The sequence below is a fragment of the Pelobates fuscus genome, chromosome 5 (assembly GCF_036172605.1).
Source record: "Pelobates fuscus isolate aPelFus1 chromosome 5, aPelFus1.pri, whole genome shotgun sequence".
Lineage (NCBI taxonomy): Eukaryota > Metazoa > Chordata > Amphibia > Anura > Pelobatidae > Pelobates > Pelobates fuscus.
In genome coordinates, this window is record NC_086321.1 from 358,824,878 (window position 1) to 358,844,246 (window position 19,369).

Here is a 19,369-nt window from a genome sequence, read left to right on the forward strand (position 1 = left end):
CATGTCAAGGTCCTTCATTCGTAATGTAAGAAGTGATGTAACCCTTGAATTCGGGTCATATCTGTGCATCGCTGTGTATGAAAAGATTTCTTCTAACCATGTACAAGTAGAGACCAGTAAATGATACAGATTGCAGACTCCATTTATGTACAACCTTATCTTGCCAAGATGTAAGATATTTTGCTGGGAACTAGGCATATCATTGTCAGGATGCTAGAGTATATTGACACCGCGGCAATCAAAGTGTTAATGGCACGTGGTGTATGGTTAAAGGGACAGTATATCTATGCACTAATTTCAAGGCTGCACAGTTACCCGGCTAATAAAAAACAGCTGTACCTTACCTTGTAAGAAATAAATCTTCAGCCCTGACCACAAACCACAGAAACATGTGTGTGATCATACGTTTAAACCGTGCTACAGCCGTTCCACAAACCGCACATTATAGAGAGCAGGGAAAGGCTATGTAAATATGGAGTACTTATCAAAATATAGGAGAGAAAAAATCCTGAAGCTGGATTTAAAGAAAAAGTTTCCATTTACATACAATTATTTTATTTATTTTTTTACAGTTTTCTTTTCACCTGCTTTTTTTTTTTCATGATTTTTTTGAAAACACATTAATTTTTCCACTATTAGCCTTCATTAAATTATAATTATAGAAATATCATGGGCATGATGTATGTGTTTTTGGGATGCAACTATCATTGTCCAATATTCACATCGTCATATTACCCAGTGACTAAACTCCATCTAGAAAAGACACACAGAGCCAGTGTTTGGTATGTTAATTGGAAATCAAAATATCAGCTTGCCCATTCTTAGCAGGTCCACAACAGGATAGCAGCTTAAATCAAGCTCACTGCACTCCACTTGACTGTAGCAGTTTACTGGTTGTATTTGGGTTAAATCATTGAGGTAAAGCTTTCAATGGTTCAGGTTATAAAAGGGTTAAATCTGAAAAAGTCAATACTTTTATTTCTTCATCTTAAAATGCATGAACTGGAAATCACAAGGGGGAACCATCATACCGGGGAACCAGGACCACTACCCACACTTTCATGTTTCATGTGTTAGCACATCAAATATGCATCATTTGAGGTGGTAACACACAAAACACATTGCACTAGTGGTTGTGGCTCTCCAGTATGATGGTCCCCTATGTGAATTCCACTGGGTGTACTTTAAGACGAAGTAATAGGGTATTTATATTTTAATTTATTTTAACGGTGATATTATCCGATGTTCACTATGGAAGGTCTTATCTACACATGCATATGGACCTTTAACTAGAGGGGAAACATCACTCCATCCGCTCCGCTCTTAAGACCATGTGCATTTATATATACATACATTATTGATTACCTTAAATCACCCAGCGTTGTTTTATAAAAGGGCACGCCGCGGATGTATCCTTGTTTGTTTTCAAGGAGTTACACAATAAACAAGCTTAAAAAGAAGTATAAAAATGTGTGCTTACTTTCATCATTTATCCATGAAATGCATGCATAACAAACTGCAGCTCTGAAACTCAACAAATTGAGTCTGGACAAACTTTACAGATGCATTGTATAACAGGTTTAAAACATACTTTTTTGGGGTCTTTGCAGCAAACAGATGAAAAATGGCGTGAAATGCGCTGGATAATGGACGCCCTTCAGTATGCACGTTATAAACAGCCCATCACTGGTTTGCCAATAACAAGATTTATAGACCTCTCTGAAGATCAAAGCCAAACGAAGAATAATTCCACCTCCTCCCACCTCGACTGCCTCCCATCCCCGTCTCCATCACCAGAAATGCACCGTAGAAAAACTGCAAGTGGTAAGATTTGTAATGTTCCTTTAACCTATTTCCTTTTCAGCTGTGGGGAACACTGCACCACAATCTGCCAAACTGTCAGTCCATGCTTGGGATTCTCATGCACGCTGCAGACTGTGGGAATTCCTTTGAACGGCATCCGTGAATACAATTTGGAACTCCATAAAACAGCATACCTCCAACATGAAAGGTATAAATGCACAATAGGGGGTAAGAGGTGTGTGTGTGTATCAGACATACACATATATATGAAACAGGAGGGTTTCACTTACCTAAACATGCACTGTGAGACTGCTGCTGGGACCAATGGTCACAGAATTCAGCACAGCTGCTTAAAGGGACCCGATTGTCACCAAAACAAATTTAGCTTAATGAAGCAGTTTTAACTTGTAGATCATGATCCTGCAGTCTTACTGCTCAATTATCTGCAATTTAGGAGTTAAATCCCTTTGTTTGTCCATGCAGCCCTAGCCACACCTGCCTTGGCTGTGACTCACACACCATTCATGAAAAAAATGGTTTCACTTTCAATTAGATGTAACTTACTTTAAAGGTTCTTATTACCTGCTCTCTAAAGTGAACTTTAATCATATACAGAATGCTTATGTGGGGTCTAGCAAGCTATCAACAGTGCAGCGGATAATACATTTTACATTAAATAGAATTTGCAAAGAAAGAAGTAGAAACATTAGTTGACTCTTTACAGGAAGTGTTTAGGAAGGCTGTGCAAGTCACATGCAGAGAGGTGTGACTAAGGTGCATAAACAATGTGATTTAACTCCTAAATGGTAGAGAATTGAGCATTGACACTGCAGGGAAATTATTTATACACCAAAAATGCTTCAATAAGCTAAAGTTGTTTTGGTGACTATAGTGTCCCTTTAACTAGAAAACACCTTTTAATATACACCTATCGATCTTTTTTTGTTTTCTATTTTAAAGGAATGCTGTTGACGGGTATTGACTGGCTATTAGAGCTGGGCTAACAGATTGGAGAAATTAGCACTAACAATGTGGAAGTGTAAAGTGTCCTCTATCAATGTAGCTAGATAGGGTGGTGGTCTCTGGGTGCCAGGCAGAGCCCAGATTTACATGAGACTCTTCCTTAATGACTTAGAGTTCTCCCGTAATGACATGCTCCCAGCATTAACATATAAAGTCTTTGCTCATGCTATTCCTGTCTCTATTCTTACAGCCATACAACCAAATTGTTTATTTTCACATTATTTACAACTTGGGTGATTTTCTGCCAGTTTAGATGACCTAGTCTGACACAAATCTTTATTTTTTAGTATAGATTACATCAATATTGAATATTGAATGTCTGTAAGTAATTTTATCATGATTTAGAAATTAGGGAAATTATACAAACTTCTAAAACCAAATCTGATCTTTCTACATGTGCCCACGACAATGATGCTTGTGATGACCACATACAAGCACAGAATTTAATGATGGAGTCCCATTGTACAGCGCTATGGAATCTGATGGCGCTATATAAATACTAAAATAATAATACAAATGCGAGGTCCTAATCTGCCTATTATTTTTGTATCACTTTGTAAATGGCTAATTTATCGTAAAATGTCTCCATTTCATTATTTTATATATAAATACCAATAACTATAATAATATTCTACAATTCTGGTTTCAGATTGCCTATATTTTCAATTAACTTTGAAACAGTAAAATGTAAGCAACAATGGCAGATTTAGAAAGGTTCTTCAGCTGTGCCATAGCTTGGCTGTTTTAGACTAAACTCTGCAAATCACTATAATTTGATGTTTATTGATAAAACTTACATTTTATATTTTCAGAGCAGAGCTCCAGTCACCATGGAGCTTAGAAATAGTTTTCTGTCTGCATGATATTAGACTAATAAAAATACCCAAGGGATGCGTCCTGTTGATGCTGTCACAGAGGCCAGTACAGCAAAAGGGAAATCTTAGGAGTACATTTAAAAAAAAGACCTGACAGGGATCCATGAAATCATTTTCAGCTTATAAAAAAACCTACATGTATCTTATTCCCCTTAAGGGCATTCCTGCTAAACTCTCCCCACAATGTAGTATGACCCATAATCCCTGTTTAATATTAATTGGGAGTGAGTTGTGGTAACACTTGAATGATAACGAATCGCAGCCTCACAATGAAGGAACATTAAAGGGTCTCTATACAGCCTGATTAGCATTTAATCACCGCACACCGACACACAATACAGCGCTAACATTGGACGGATACTTAATCCTTTCTACCTCGAGCTGTGTGAATGCCACAACAGTCCGATAACTCATTTCAGAATGGGCTGCTCTTCAAAAAAGGGGGAAAAAATTCTGCAGCAAGGAGACAAATAGCAGTTTGCTCGTTACTGAAAAGAGTTTCTGTCTGGCAGACAAGATGCCATTAACCAGGCGCGCGTGGTTCTTGCTTGGTCATCCGACCAGCACTAGAAAGAGCTATGCAGATACACGGAGATAGGGATTATTTACAGTCTGACTATGCTAGCAGCTTACCTGTTCTAGGTTCATAGAATTTTGTTTATTTTTTTTATTTCCAAGATGATACAAGTCAGTTTCATTAAACATATCCTTCCATCCCACCCACCCCCTTTAATAACTTTTATAACATTCTTTTAAATATTATTTGAAATGTTGGATATAAGTGTCTTCGCTGTTAGACTGCATTTAACCAGAGTGAAGAAACCGAGTCTGCAGTGAGTTAGATAAGTAGAGAGCTTAATAACCCATGTACACAAATCCAGTGATCAGTATAAAATAACATGAAACTCTGAGTGCCAAGAGTAATATTTTAGGAATTGTGGCTGTTTAGTATTGAATATAAAATTATAAAAATAGTTTTTGCTACGAGATATTCTGGCATAGATACAAGCAGGAATCTGTACGTCTCATTCTTCCTACTGCCATGACCTATCTCGAGGTTAATGTGACCTTGGCCAGCAGATGTTTTGATGCCACTGAAAGCAGTACATCTTTCTTTTCCACGGCACAATATTTCAGATAAAGATTTTTCTATTGTTCACATCCTTGGCTCCTCCTTAGGGGATCAGCTGGCTGCACTGGCGCAATGCTGCTTGGCAATAAGACAAATACAAATTAACCACTAGCGGTACAATTGATTTATTTTAAAAAACTTAATATTACCAATCACCGAATCTGAGTTCAATCAGGAATTTATTTTATCCATAATTTTTATTAAAGGTCAGTGTTGATGCCTTAAGATAAAAAAATTTATTTAGTGTAGAGCAGGCAGGTTATAACACAAAGGATATTGTATTTATTCTAATTCTTATTAATAAAGCACCAACATATTTCACAGTGCTGTACAATGAGTTGGTTTTCTAGACGTGTCACGATGCATTGCCAGTTTGCTGTCTGCAAGTTTTTCGAAGGAAAATTTTTTTAACAAAACAAAGTCCAGTTCTAGTTGCGCAAATACTCCAGATTAACACTTACAGTTCTCTCCTGAAAAATAAAGTACGGTCTTAGCAGGGACTTAACAGCTTTTGACTTTTGCCGCGCAATGCACCAGAGCTGTGAAACAGGTAGCTGGTTTTGGTACTGAGCAAGAGTCACTTATCAGCACACAGAGACATTATTCAGCAGCATTGCCGACCTAAAAATACAGCCATGCCTTGGGGATGTAGTCTAGCTCAAACAGTGAGCCTGTTCAGTTTGGGTACTGCCGTCCTCGCATACTGCATTAGGGTCTGCTCAATCCCATCATTGTGGCATTCTAGAACTGTGCACAGGGAGCAAGCTTTAGATTTTATTTCATTTTTTGGCCTGAGGTTTGCTTGGGATTTCTGCGTACCTGTGGTTGAGATGCTTGTGTTGGTGGTTTGAGTCATCGTTATAGTTATAAATAGTTTCAGAGGTGTACTTTCTGCATTTTTCTTCAGTCCAAATTAATTTGTTTTCCTGAGATGAAGGGGGCAGAAATGTATAGTGAGCAGTTAAGGAGAATTATGTCTGTGCTCAGTAAGGCAATCATTGCCCTTCCAGTCACATTATTAAAGGAAAATATGCCCAAACTAATTCTAACTTTTGTCTAATGATAATAGTATAAATCCAGGATAGGTTCCCGCGTTCACATCCACATTGCACAATGTAATCCATAAGCTGCATATTGTACAATGTAACCAAAAAAGGTGAACCACAAAATATAGTGCTGTGCTAAAATTGTACATTGTAAGCTCCTGTAGGTTTGTGCCATTGTTATACAGTACAGTATAACATAACTAATGCCAGTATAGTATAATGTAACCCACACAGGTGTGTACGGATATTCTGTTTATTTTTACCCATATAGGCTTGTGCCTATACTGTAACCTGTATGGACATGTGCCAAAATTGTATAATGCACTCTGTATAGGTACATACATTAGCATTGTAACGGAACGCAGTATATTAGTCCACGATATCCGTTGGTATCCTCAGGAAATCCACAGTCAAGACAGAAAGCACGGCAATATTCCCCATCCTCCCAATAACCGGACGAAACACAGTTTGGGAATCAACTAACTCGGTTTATTCACAGGTAGCATATTTATACAGTTCCCCATGCAAGGGGTTTCCAGACAGTAATTCCAGGGGATTTCTCCCAACATGCACTGCGACTTTCCCAACAGGCATTGCTGCACGAGAAGGATACTCCTACCAAAATGGACGCTTAAGTGGATTATCTCCTCGTGCAGCAAAACCGACAATTGACCTTAAAATACACAATTCACACAATACTCGGTACTTTATAATAATTGAACGTTCGGTAGATAGCTGGGGTCGGGGCGCACACCTTGGGAGAATACCGCTCCGATCCCAGCTGAATTGACCGAACGCCGCACATAATATGATAAAACATTAAAGTGGTTTTAAAAGTACCGAATAAGTACAGGGCATAGAATGCACCGAACGCGGGACTCCCGAACGCTCTGAAAGTCCAGCGGTGTTCACTCATCGAGTAGCCGTTTTCCGTTCCAGGCTCTCGACGACCGAACACCGCTGCAGAGACAAAGGATCCAAGATGGCCGACCGCCGCATGGTCGGTAGCCGATCGGCGGCCACCTAGGAGAGCCTTGAAATACCGATTGCAACCGGGATGCACTCGGTTACTTGGTGCCACACGACTGGTGAAGGTGTGGTCTACCTGGGGAGCCCACATTCATACGGCGAACGGCTGTACATAGCATTATCACAGGTAACGACTTGCAGTATACATTCAGCCTATGGACAACATACGATACATATAAGTCAGAAGTGGCTGGGTTTGCCACAAGCATGTATTAACTTAGTTAATTAGTATTAACCGCAAAACGTATCTGTATAGGCGAGTGACAATATTGAATAATATACCTCAATTTGGTGTGTGATGATATTGATCAATGTAACCCAGACAAGTGCACGTCAGTATTTTAGTATGTAATCCATATAGTCATGTGTCGATATTGCATAATATGAACTGTGTGCCAGTACTGTATAATGTTACCTATAAAGGTAAACTTGTAGATTGTAACTCATATTTTCTCTTAACACACTTTTATTCCTTTTTGTTTGGCTCTCCGTACACCCCCATTAGTTTACCGAACCGTCCTTGTTCGCACCTTTTAAGTACCGACCACCTCTGGCTGTTAACCACAAATTGTTTCGTAGTTTAAGTGCTTTCCCTGTGTGGCATCCATTGGTATAACCGAACACACGTGTTCAAACAACTGTGGCCATTTTGTCTCCCGAAAGCGGGCAGCAGTACATGGTCGTCGACAGCATGGAACAGTTTTCAGCTAATGACCCTGCGAACACCCTGTAAATTGGTACCGCTGCCCATCCAACTTCCTGAACATTTATGAGAACGGCGTTTGGGAGGCATAAACTACCGAACAGGGGGAGCATTTGTATCCAAACAGCCAGGGGGAGCTTTAGTCTGTGTTCGTGTGAGAACCCCCAAAAGATGACCAGTCATTGTTAGGGGGAGCTTCTAGCAGCTAGGTTAACACAGTAAACATTGAATAATACTGAATACAGTTATGTAGAGTAAATAGGCATTTTACTAAAGTTAATACAGTTAATATTCTGTCCACAACAAAATGACTATTTACGATTTAAAACAACTACTTATTATCCCTAATACTATCCCCAATAGGCTGCCGCATATCTGTCCCGCAGACCCCTCGAACACTTCTGCTGTGCATAGGACAAATAGTGGCTTGTAAGTGCTCAGCCAGCCCTTGAAGGGCATCTCTGGTATAATTAACAAAGCGCTGTTGGTTGTAATAGATATAATTAATCCAAACAAATGTTTATTAGCAGTGATGGTTAGGGGAATAGATTCAAACTTCGTCTTTACTTTTAAATCATTTAGTACACCCCTTGGCACCCCTATGGCATTAATATATATGTGGGTCAAAACTGCCCTTTACGGGGGGCGGAGCCTGGCAGCCAAGCCGCCCAGACGTGTTCAGCACAAGCTCCCACGTCTGGGGACGAAAAACGGGGTGTTTCACCCAGAAATTGGCACCTACGGGCCGCAGCTTATAAAGATTCAACCTGGGGGAGGCTGCTGCACCAGCCGAACCGAACCTCTACGACACCGGACCGACCAAACGAGGCTTGCGGCCTACCAAGGGCTGAGTCCGGGAGAGGCGGCCGCTCTCCGGGATCTCAAGCAGAAGGTGGGCACCCTAAGCAACACACCCCCCCCCCCCCGAACCGGCGGGTCATCCCGGTCCACATTCAGCACAGGCACTCACCTTCTGGACAACGGGCAGCCGGAACTGCGAGAGGCTGTCACACGGCATTCCTCCTCCAAAATGGTGGATACACCTTTCACAAGCGACACGAGGCAGGCCAAGCCAGACGGCTGCGCCACGATTGATCGCATGCTGCTACACTTCGACGGGATCTTCACCCGATTCTGGGAGCAGCTGGAACTACGCTCAGCACAGGTGACTGGGGGACAGAGGAGCGGACGGAGGCAATCGGGAGAAGGGGTGCATGGGGCCCCGTCAGGCACAGCTGCACACCCAGCATCCAGCCTGCACACACATGGTCCGCCTGGGCAGAAAGCCAACAGGGAAACCATCCCGAAGCAACAACCGATGCACCGAAAAACACTGCAGCAGCCGACAAAACACTCCCCTCTCAAGCGGAATACAACCCTGCATCAGCAGCCCAAGGCCCCAGCACCGAGGAAGGCCCCAAAATGGCGGCGAGTAAAGAGGCATACTCCGCATCAGCAGCGGGCGCCACACGAGCGGGCATTTTTTTCAAACCTTAGACCAGTCGACGCGCCAGAGGTAGGGGTGGAGGCATCGACCCCGGTGAGTGGCTTTCCCCTACAATCCACTCTGAAACCTGGAAGCGCAAGACATCTTTCCAAAAGACTGGACTATGCTCTGCCCCTCGAGGGCATAGGGTAAGCTGAGCTGACAAAAAACTCACTGGGACTAATGACCAAATATTGTTTTTCTTTTAAGCTATGATTGTTTCCTATTATCTTTATTTTTCTTTTCAGATGATTATCCCAGCAGTCCTGATAGCCGACATACTATTTTTCGGCTCTCAATTAATAATGCCTTTCTCTACCATCCCAAGGAGGTCTCCTAGGGGGATAATGCTGACAGCAGACCAGCAATAAGTTTTAACGTTATCTTCATACACTGTTTCAATGTCCCAGCACTGCTCTAATGTGGTCATCTCACTGCAGCTCCAGACTACAGTGCTACATAAGCCCAAGAGTAACCTGCCCAGACACATTATGCTTTAGCCACATACAAGCCTAATTGAATGTATGACTCTCTACTGTAGTTATAACGCAAATTCCCTCATTTTACAGCACTCAAGCCTACACCAGTTTTATTAACCTCTCGCAACCGGTTTAGCCTGGGTTAGACCCGCAATTAGCTGTCCACCATTAAGTACCAGGATTTATGCATGTCTCACTGTGAATGCCTCGAAATAAGCTAAGATTAACAGATACTACCCGCTTCTAATCAAACTAATGTTGAACACGACTTCATCTCCTTACAAAAAATCTTAAACATCTAAGTTCGCATGTTACACAACACAACTATAACTACGTATTTATCTTGCAATACTTCTTGTTTAATTTGTGTTCCTACTCGACAAAAAAAAAAAGTGCAGCACCTCTTGACTATATATACCAATTGTTTGCAATCATATTGTATACTAAACGTGTCACCGATTAAGCTTGTCATCATCTCTGCACTCAAAAAATAAAGCTTAAAAAAAAAAAAAAACTGCCCTTTACAGGGGTGCTCCTTTTTGTCCTGAAATAAGTATGTGGGGTGTCAAGGATACCTTTGTTATTGTCAGATATGTGTATGGGCATAATAACCTTGGTTGGGGCACATTTACTTATTTCTAACATACAAATCCTATCCCATGCTATCTCAGTATAGATGGACTCAGAACATCTATTCAAAATTAAAGGGACACTATAGTCACCTGAACAACTTTAGCTTAATGAAGCAGTTTTGGTGTATAGAACATGCGCCTGCAGCCTCACTGCTCAATCCTCTGCCATTTAGGAGTTAAATCCCTTTGTTTATGAACCCTAGTCACACCTCCCTGCATGTGACTTGCACAGCCTTCCATAAACACTTCCTGTAAAGAGAGCCCTATTTAGGCTTTCCTTATTGCAAGTTCTGTTTAATTAAGATTTTCTTATCCCCTGCTATGTTAATATCTTGCTAGACCCTGCAAGAGCCTCCTGTATGTGATTAGAGTTCAATTTAGAGATTGAGATGCAATTATTTAAGGTAAATTACATCTGTTTGTAAGTGAAACCAGTTTTTTTTTTTCATGCAGGCTCTGTCAATCATAGCCAGGGGAGGTGTGGGTAGGGCTGCATAAACAGAAACAAAGTGATTTAACTCCTAAATGACAGTGAATTGAGCAGTGAAATTGCAGGGGAATAATCTAAACACTAAAACTGCTTTATTTAGCTAAAGTAATTTAGGTGACTATAGTGTTCCTTTAATAACCCCATAACTCAAGATGAGTAGATGATCCTGAAGACGCTTCAACCATGTGTAGGCACCGCAGCTTACGGACGTGAAGGCTGCAGGGTAAGGAGTACATCTGATTCTCTTTAGCTTCACGAGGTCTCCTCTTTGGAGTCCTCGGCTTTCCATCGATGGCAGGTGGTCAGGCATTATTATGGCCATCAAAACACCTACTTGTTGATATTTTCCCCAACAAGTACCTTTATTTTCTAAAATGGCGTGTCAAAGGGTTATCAAGATCAACATACGTTGCTTCCCATGGAGCAGAGGCAGGCTTGATTCTGGAATGGTGAATCCACAGGGTGATCTCTGCAACTTCATGGTGTACTACTTGGCATGTGGTCTTGGTTGTCACATTGGGGACTGGGTAGGCCTCTGACCATCCTGAAAACATGTCTACTATATCTAGTGCATATTTGAACCGGCCACCCTTTGGCATCTGGATATGATCAATTTGGATCCTTTGGAAGGGATAGTGAGACTTGGCTAGATACTTGGGGGGCTTTTCTCCATTCTGCCTGAGTTTCCCTTGGCACAGATGGCGCAGGATCTGCAGTAACTGTTGGTCAGAGAGGTAATTCCAGGTGCTTCAGAGTATTCGTTGATCACAGAGTTCATAAGGGTCTTGCACAGGTATGATGCTCCATGGGCCCACTGGACCACTGTTGAGTACATGCTCTTGGGTAAACAGAACTTGAGATTGTTGGAGTACAACCCGTCTCTAAGGGTCAGCAGCTGCTTGTTGTTCCTTCAGCTTGAGATCTGTGGGTAGGATCTACATGGTGAATATGGGAGTTTCTTTGGCGGATACTCTTCTGTCCACTCCCCTTGGTGCACTTGCGGCTTGTTTGGCAGCTTGGTCAGCTAAGTAGTTGTCATGTGCTTCTTCTGAATTCAGTCTTCTGTGGGCCTTCACCTTCAGTATGGCCACTTCTTCAGGAAGCAGTAGGGCATCCATCAGCTTCTTGATAGCCGTGCTGTGCTTAACTGGCATGCCAGTTGCTGTGAGAAATCTTCTTGTCTTCCAAATTGATCCGAAATCATGTGCCACACCCAGGACATATCTTGAGTTAGTGTAAATATTAGCACGCTTTCCTTCAGACATTTTGCATGCCACTGAGAGGGCGGTTAATTCAGCTACTTGAGCAGACATGGATGAGGGAAGTGAAGATGCTTGAAGTACCTGATCTTCTGTAGTGACAGCAAATCCAGTATGGTACCTTCTCTTTTTGTCCGCAAACCTAGAGCCATCCATGAACAGGGTGAAGTCAGGATCTGGCAAATCAATTGCATGCACTGTAGGAAGATGTGTTGCCTCAATTTTCATCTCTTCAAAGCAATTATATGGAGTATCTGGGTCTTGTTCTGTAGGAGGAGTATCTTCACTAATTTCTGTGTGGTATTGAGGGTAACCAACTGTTTTGCAATTCATAGTTATTTTGGTAACACCCTCTGCGGTAAGCTGATCGTGGTCTGCAATGCTCCATGTGCTGGCCAATGGGCCATATTATTTCCACAAGATTTCTAGAAACTTTGTGAAAGAAACTAGAGGAACAGCCACCTCCCAGTGGTTATACATGTGTCTTACTTCCATGGGTAACTGGACCAGGACCACACTGTTTCCTTTAGAGTCCCAAAACAGGTCTGTCATGATGAGGCGTACCTCCACCAGTCTGAATAGTTCTTTTTCGTAGTGTGGATCTGGTCCTGGGGTATTTCTGAACCACAGGGTGTAATGTAAAGGCTGTGGCTGCTCATCATGTGAAACCGTGGGTTTCTGTATATGTAGTTCAAGAAGAACGTCGGGGTCCATGTCAAGGCTGTATGTCAAGGCTATACCATTTCCCACCTGGGAAGTGGCAGAAGAGTGGCCTGATAGAGAGAGTATCATCCCTGCAGGGTGACATTATCTGGAAGCAGAAGGGAGGCTTGGAGAGGAGACGGAGGTGGCGGGCAGATGAGAGGTGCCTGGGTTGAACTTTGGTAGAGGATGGCAGCAATGTCATGAGGTGCAAGAATAGTGCGTTTATGGCTTAGGACAAAGTAATTTGTCTTATGCAGGAGTGCCTGTGCTGCAAACACTGAATTGAGACAGGTGGGAACCATGAGATTGTGTGAGAACACCAGAGGCATGACCCAGTCTTTCAGAGACAAACAGTTTGAAAGGTTTCTGGTAGTTGGGGAGGCCCAGGGCAGGGGCCGAGGTGATAGCACATTGCAAAGCACATAAGCTGGAGTAGGCTTCAGGGGACAGAGAAAAAATTCAGTCTTTGAGGAAAAGGTACAGTCTTTATGGCATCATACAGGGGTTGCATGAGGGTAAAGGCCTCAAGTATCCAAGCCCTGCAGTAGGAAATGAGGCCCAAAAAGACATGGAGGGGCTTGTACAAATAGGTGTGATTCCCCTTACTCGGTCCCGGGTGAGGTGACAGGTGCCATGGGAAAGACAATGTCCCAAGAAGAGACCACAGAGGGCCGGCACCATTGTAGCATCCTTTTGGAGGCCATGTATCCTTATTCAGCAAGGTAGTAGAGTGAAACAGGAGCATGTGGGGCTTAAGCACAATGAGAGTTTCCAGGACAGTAGCTTGTATTTTTGTGACTCAACCTTCGCAGAATTCTTCTTTACAGGGAATAGTGGGGTATTGCAGGGAGAGTTATAGGGGACCAGGGGACCATTTGACACCAGAGCTCTAACCTGTTGGGAAATAGCAAGAGCTTGGGCAGGCGTGGAAAGACATCTGCACCTAGCAAATGGATTAGACAGGTAGAGGAAACCACAAAGCAGGGCTTAGTTAGCAGGCCACTCCAAGAAGTGCCATCTACACCTATGCAGGAAGCAACAATATTGAATAGAAGTGAGGAGTCAGGCAGTATTCTCCACCACTATGAAGGCCGCAGATAGCCCTTGGGTATGGGCCTTGTTATATACTAAAACCCAAGTCAGAGAATATTTGGGACAACCTGGAGTGATACTTCTCCAAAGATTCTAACATATTGTGGATGACATCGTTAATACAGGTAGCCTGATTGGCTAATTGACCTTGGGCTTAAATAAGGCACGCCATGCGGCGGAATGGGCCTGTAGGATTTGGGCAATTCTTCAGTAGAAGGGCATGGGTAGTTTCTCTGGGTCTGGGAGAGAGAGAGAAACACAGAGCAGCAGGCACGAAATTTAACTATGTGAGTGCCGTAAAGTAACAAGTCAGAAGGACAGAGACATGCACGATAATTGCAAACAAAGAGACATATATATCAGGAGGTGCATAATACAGATACAAGGTGAAAGTAGAAATGCTAATAAGAAGACATTTGCAAGAATCAAGAATAACACACAACACACACAGATGCAATCAAATCACACACACTGCAACCCCAAATAATAACAATAACCACATTGCAATAAGGAATAACAATATATCAAACATAACAACAATAAATCAGCAAAACCCTGTTCCACTCTGAACAGTATAGCAAAATCCCAGCCTCTTCACAGGCGGCAGCGGTCCCTGTTTTTCTCTAAACAGTCAAGCGATCCCCAGCCTTTCTCTAGGTGGTCGCGTTTCCTGCCCGCTAGGCAGTCAAGCTATCAATATATAATAACAATAAAACCTTAAATCCTCATGCAAACTCTTTCACACTCAGGATTCACACTCAGGATGCAGATATACAATCAACAGGTTCTTATAAAGAGACACCGGGCAAGAATTTTACCTGTCTTTGATGCCTTCTGGAGGCCGGAGTGGACACGGAGGCAGGCCAACACAGAAATAGGAAATACAGGCAAAGTGCTAATATGCAATCATTACCGTATATATAGGAAGTGATCAGTTTCCAGTCCTATCTCTGGGGGACCGCTCCGTTCCCAGTTCCTGCCGTCCGGTCCGGCGTAGCCGTGGTGTTTGATTTGTTTGATCATTTTGTATATCTGCCCCTGTCCAAATTGTTAAATTAAATGCGTGCACACTTCCTAAAGTAATTAACACCAGACACAAGTTTCCAGGTTGATGAAAAACTCAGGAATGTTTAATCAGGGGGCAGAGAGCCCCTTATAAGGCAGAAATACATCACATGCAGAAAGCAAGATAACAGAGAAAATACATCTTTAATTGGTTAAGTGTTAAGTGTCTTATCTAATGCACAACCTACATGGTGTGATGTCTATGTCACCATGGGATGCTCCTCCAGATTCCAGCGCCATCTTGTAACATGCGGTGGTTAGTCTATGGGGGGTGGGGAATTTCTAGCAGCCTTTTTCTGAGCTGTTAATGAACTCAGGAGTGGAGGGGCTGTTAGGGGGAGCTTCTAGCAACTAGGTTAACACAGTAAACATTAAATAATACTAAATACAGTTGCAGAGTAAATAGGCATTTTACTAAAGTAATATTCTGTCCACAACACAGCCACAGCTGGCCCTGCCTCCATGACTGTGATCATCAATCTTGATGATCTCAGCCGATCCACTGCTTTCCAGTAGGAAAGCTTTGGTAGGCTATTGCGCATGTGTGGCAAAACACCGTACTGCACCAATCTGCATCTCTTTGCAGAGTTGCATTGAATCAATGCATCTCTATGGGGAACGATTAGTGCCTCCACGCAGAGCATGGTGACGCTAAAAGTAGGTGCTGCGCACTGTACAGCACTGACCCAAGATGCACTCTAGAGGCCGTCTGAGTGACTGTCACTAGAAGTGTTACTAAGCAACAATGTAAAAACTGCCTTTTCTCTAAAAAGGCAGGGTTTACATTGAAATGGTTACAGACACGAGAACTACATTAAGCTGTATACTATACAGTAAGCTGTAGTAGTTCTGGTGACTATAGTGTCCCTTTAAGAATTGTTTATCTTACATTGAAAAACCTGGCTCCTAACTGGTATTGCTGGCTCTTAGATTCCAAGCAAATTTGTCAAGCCCTGGTATAAGTTACCCATATAGGTGAGTGCCAGTAGTATACAATGTAACCAGCATAGATGTATCCTATCATGTTACACATATAGGTGTGTGCCAGTAGTATTCAATGTAACCAGCATAGATGTATCCTATCATGTTACCCATATAGGTGTGTGCCCGTAGTATACAATGTAACCAGCATAGATGTATCCTATCATGTTTACCCATATTGGTGTGTGCCAGTTCTATACAATGTAAACAACATATATGTATTATATATAATTTGATGGTGCTATATAAATAATAAAATAATAATATACTGTAACCTATATAGGTGTGTGCCAGCATTGTAAAATGTTACCTATGTAGGTGTGCACTGATTATGAAGACTGTCAAATATACCATAAATTACCAGCAGCTGTGTAGTTGCATACCAATATTTTAAAATTTAGTTTGTATAGGTGCGTGCCAGCATTGTATAAAGTAGCCCATATAGTCATGTGCCAGTGCCCTATGAAGTTTCCGTATAGTTGTGTGCTATTATGCTAACATTGTTTAAGGTAAGCCGTATAGGTGTTTACTGATAGTTTAACTATATTTTGTATTGGTAGTGCTGATGTTGTGTACTGTAACCCCTAAAAATGTTTACCAAAGGTCTTCCACACTGTTTAACCCCTTAGTGACCAGACCGTTTTTCAATTTTCTTGCTGTTAAGGACCAGGGCTGTTATTACATTTTTGCGGTGTTTGTGTTTAGCTGTAATTTTCCTCTTACTCATTTACTGTACCCACATATTTTATATACCGTTTTTCTCACCATTAAATGGTCTTTCTAAAGATACCATTAATTTCATCATATATAATTTACTATAAAACAACACTTTTTTTTTACTTTGACCATCTACAATCGCCAAAAAAACACCCATGCTAAATAGTTTCTAAATCTTGTCCTGAGTTTAGAAATACCCAACGTTAACTTAGATTTTTTTTTTGCAAGTTATAGGGCTATAAATACAAGTAGGTGTTTCAAAATATATATATATTTAAAATTTGTCAATAGTGACATTGTAACACTGTTATCTGTCACAAATCTCGGAATCACACCCCACATGTACATATTTTTTTAAAGTAGACAACTCAGGGTATTCATGGGGCATGTCCAGTCTTTTTTTAGTAGCCACTGGTCACAAACACTGGCCAAAGTTAGCATTTATATTTGTTTGTGTGTTAAAAATGCAAAAAACAATTATGAACGCTAACTTTGGCCAGTGTTTGTGACTAAGTGGCTACTAAAAATGACTGAACATACCCCATTTGCAATGCCTTACTTAGGTTGTCTTCTTTTGCAAATGGTATGCCTTCAGCGGGGTAATTCTCATTTCTGGACTACCATACGCTCTCAAAGGCAACATAACCAATGTGGCAAATTTCAATGTAAAAAAAAATGAAACCCAAGCCTTATATTTGACCTTGTAACATTCAAAAACACTATAAAACCTGTACTTTGGGGGTACTGTTATACTCTGGAGACTTCGCTGAACACACATATTAGTCTTTCAAAACAGTAAAACAACAATATCATCAGTGAAAGGGCTGTTTGTGTGTGAAAAATACAAAAAACTTAACTTTCACTGACAATATCATCGCTGTGATACGTTTTACTGTTTTGAAACACTAATATTTGTGTTCAGCAAAGTCTCCCGAGTAAAACAGTACCCCCCCCCCCCCCATGTACAGGTTTTTGGGTGTCATAGAAAGTAACAGAGTTAAATGCAATGCTAGCAAATTAGATTCTCTGGACTTTCGGCCTGGGTTGTAAGGCAGGTTCCTAAAATTACAATTAATAAATAATTAATAATTAATAAAAATATTACATAAATATGCACGTAGAATTTATATATATACAGATTTATATATTTGAAGTCTACGTATATATTTATTAAATTATTTATGTAATTATGTATATGGATGGATATATTTCATATTATTTTTATTTTTATATATCTTGAAAAAAGTCCCAAGAGGGACTGAAATGTTGACACTATTTGTACTGAAAATGTGATGCTTCAATAAACAGCACGTTTTGAAATAATACTGAGTCCCATGAGTGCACTTCAATGAGGCTGAAAATATATATATATATATATAATTTTTACAATTATCTTTACATTTTTTAAAATTTATTTTTATTGACTTATTTACATTTTATAATAATATATATACAATATATATAGTTATTATATATATATATATATATATATATATATTTAATTTTTTTACACATGCAGGGAGACTGCCCGTCAGTTCCCCTGCAGGCAGCACTATGGACGCCTATTGCGGCCATGTGACTGCTCTTTCATGGCCTTACTTGCCGAGTGGGGACTGTCTGGGAGGACTGACCAATCGTCAGCGGGGGAACAGCGGTGATCGGGTATGTACTAAGGAATACCTAGTATGTCCGCGGTCCTTAAGGAGTTAACGTAACCTACTACTACTCTATAATGTTACATTATAAATGTCATTAGTGTAAAATCAAAGCCATAGAGGCTGATATTGTACCAATATTTTATAATGTAATACATAACGCATGCTGGGGCTTCTTTTATTTTTTCTGGAGATATTGTACAATGTAATCTATCTAGTTGCGTGGTTTTATAGTATAATGTAACTTGTGTAGATGTGCATCAATATTTTGTGATGCTATCCATATAGTCAATGAGAGTTCTGCAAGTGGAAGAATCACCTACTTTTAGCACTTGGTCACAGAATGTGTATTATCAGTGCAGTGTGCTGCTGGTAATGTATAATCACCACCGAGCTGTGTCCGGTTACTCTGGTCCAGTCTGTTGAAATGAATACTGTAAAGAACGTGCTTTACCAGACACATGCATACTTTGAATGGAGACACAACACGAAGTAGCTCAGCACTGAGTACAACTGCATCCGCCAGCAAAAGGTTCTGTGAATTAATTCAGTCAACTCTGCAAAGAAGCTGCTTTTGTTTCTTCGGCAGGGCCGGCGCGTCCATAAGGCGGCACAGACTTGGATTTTTAAATATTTCTGACACCCTAAGCTTACAGCAGCCGCCCCTCACAACTCACACACTGCCGGTGTTTTGAAGGGCAGAGCTGCTGCTACGGAGACACACTATGGAAGCCTGGATGCTGCAGGACCTCCCTGAGACATTGTAACAGCCCTGCAGAGGTTTCATTGGCTGCTGTCTGCAAAGCTCCGCCCCCTTGCTCTGTATCAGCCCTCCCACAACATGACGTATGTCATCGGACCGCGAGGGAGTGGGAAACAAGCTCCCACTCTGAAGGCTGGCTCCAGCTCCAACATATTTACTGCCTGTTACAGTGAGGAGCACTATGGGGCAGAAAGGAATTAGCAGCAACAGGAGCTCAGGGTGCATGAGGAGCTACAAGCAGGGGCGGACTGAGAACCCTCAGGGCCCCCGGGCAAAATAAATCAAGGGCCCCCTTACAGGCCCCACCCATACTCCTCAGCAAGCGTCACCCATGTCCCGCCTCCAGCCACACCCTACACAATCTTTAGACACAAGGAACAAAAGTGCAATAATCCCTTCGAGGCCCCAGTAGAGACTACAATTGAGGGCTAATG

General features: G+C 41.6%; 1 protein-coding gene across 1 annotated transcript in view; it reads left to right on the forward strand.

Moving 5' to 3' along the window:
* Positions 1-19,369, forward strand: part of ANKFN1 (ankyrin repeat and fibronectin type III domain containing 1) — a 233,172-nt gene that overhangs the window by 193,293 nt on the left and 20,510 nt on the right. The window contains exon 17 of the mRNA XM_063453345.1: positions 1,611-1,824. Coding sequence (XP_063309415.1) covers positions 1,611-1,824 — 214 coding nt within the window. The remainder of the gene's footprint in view (positions 1-1,610; positions 1,825-19,369) is intronic.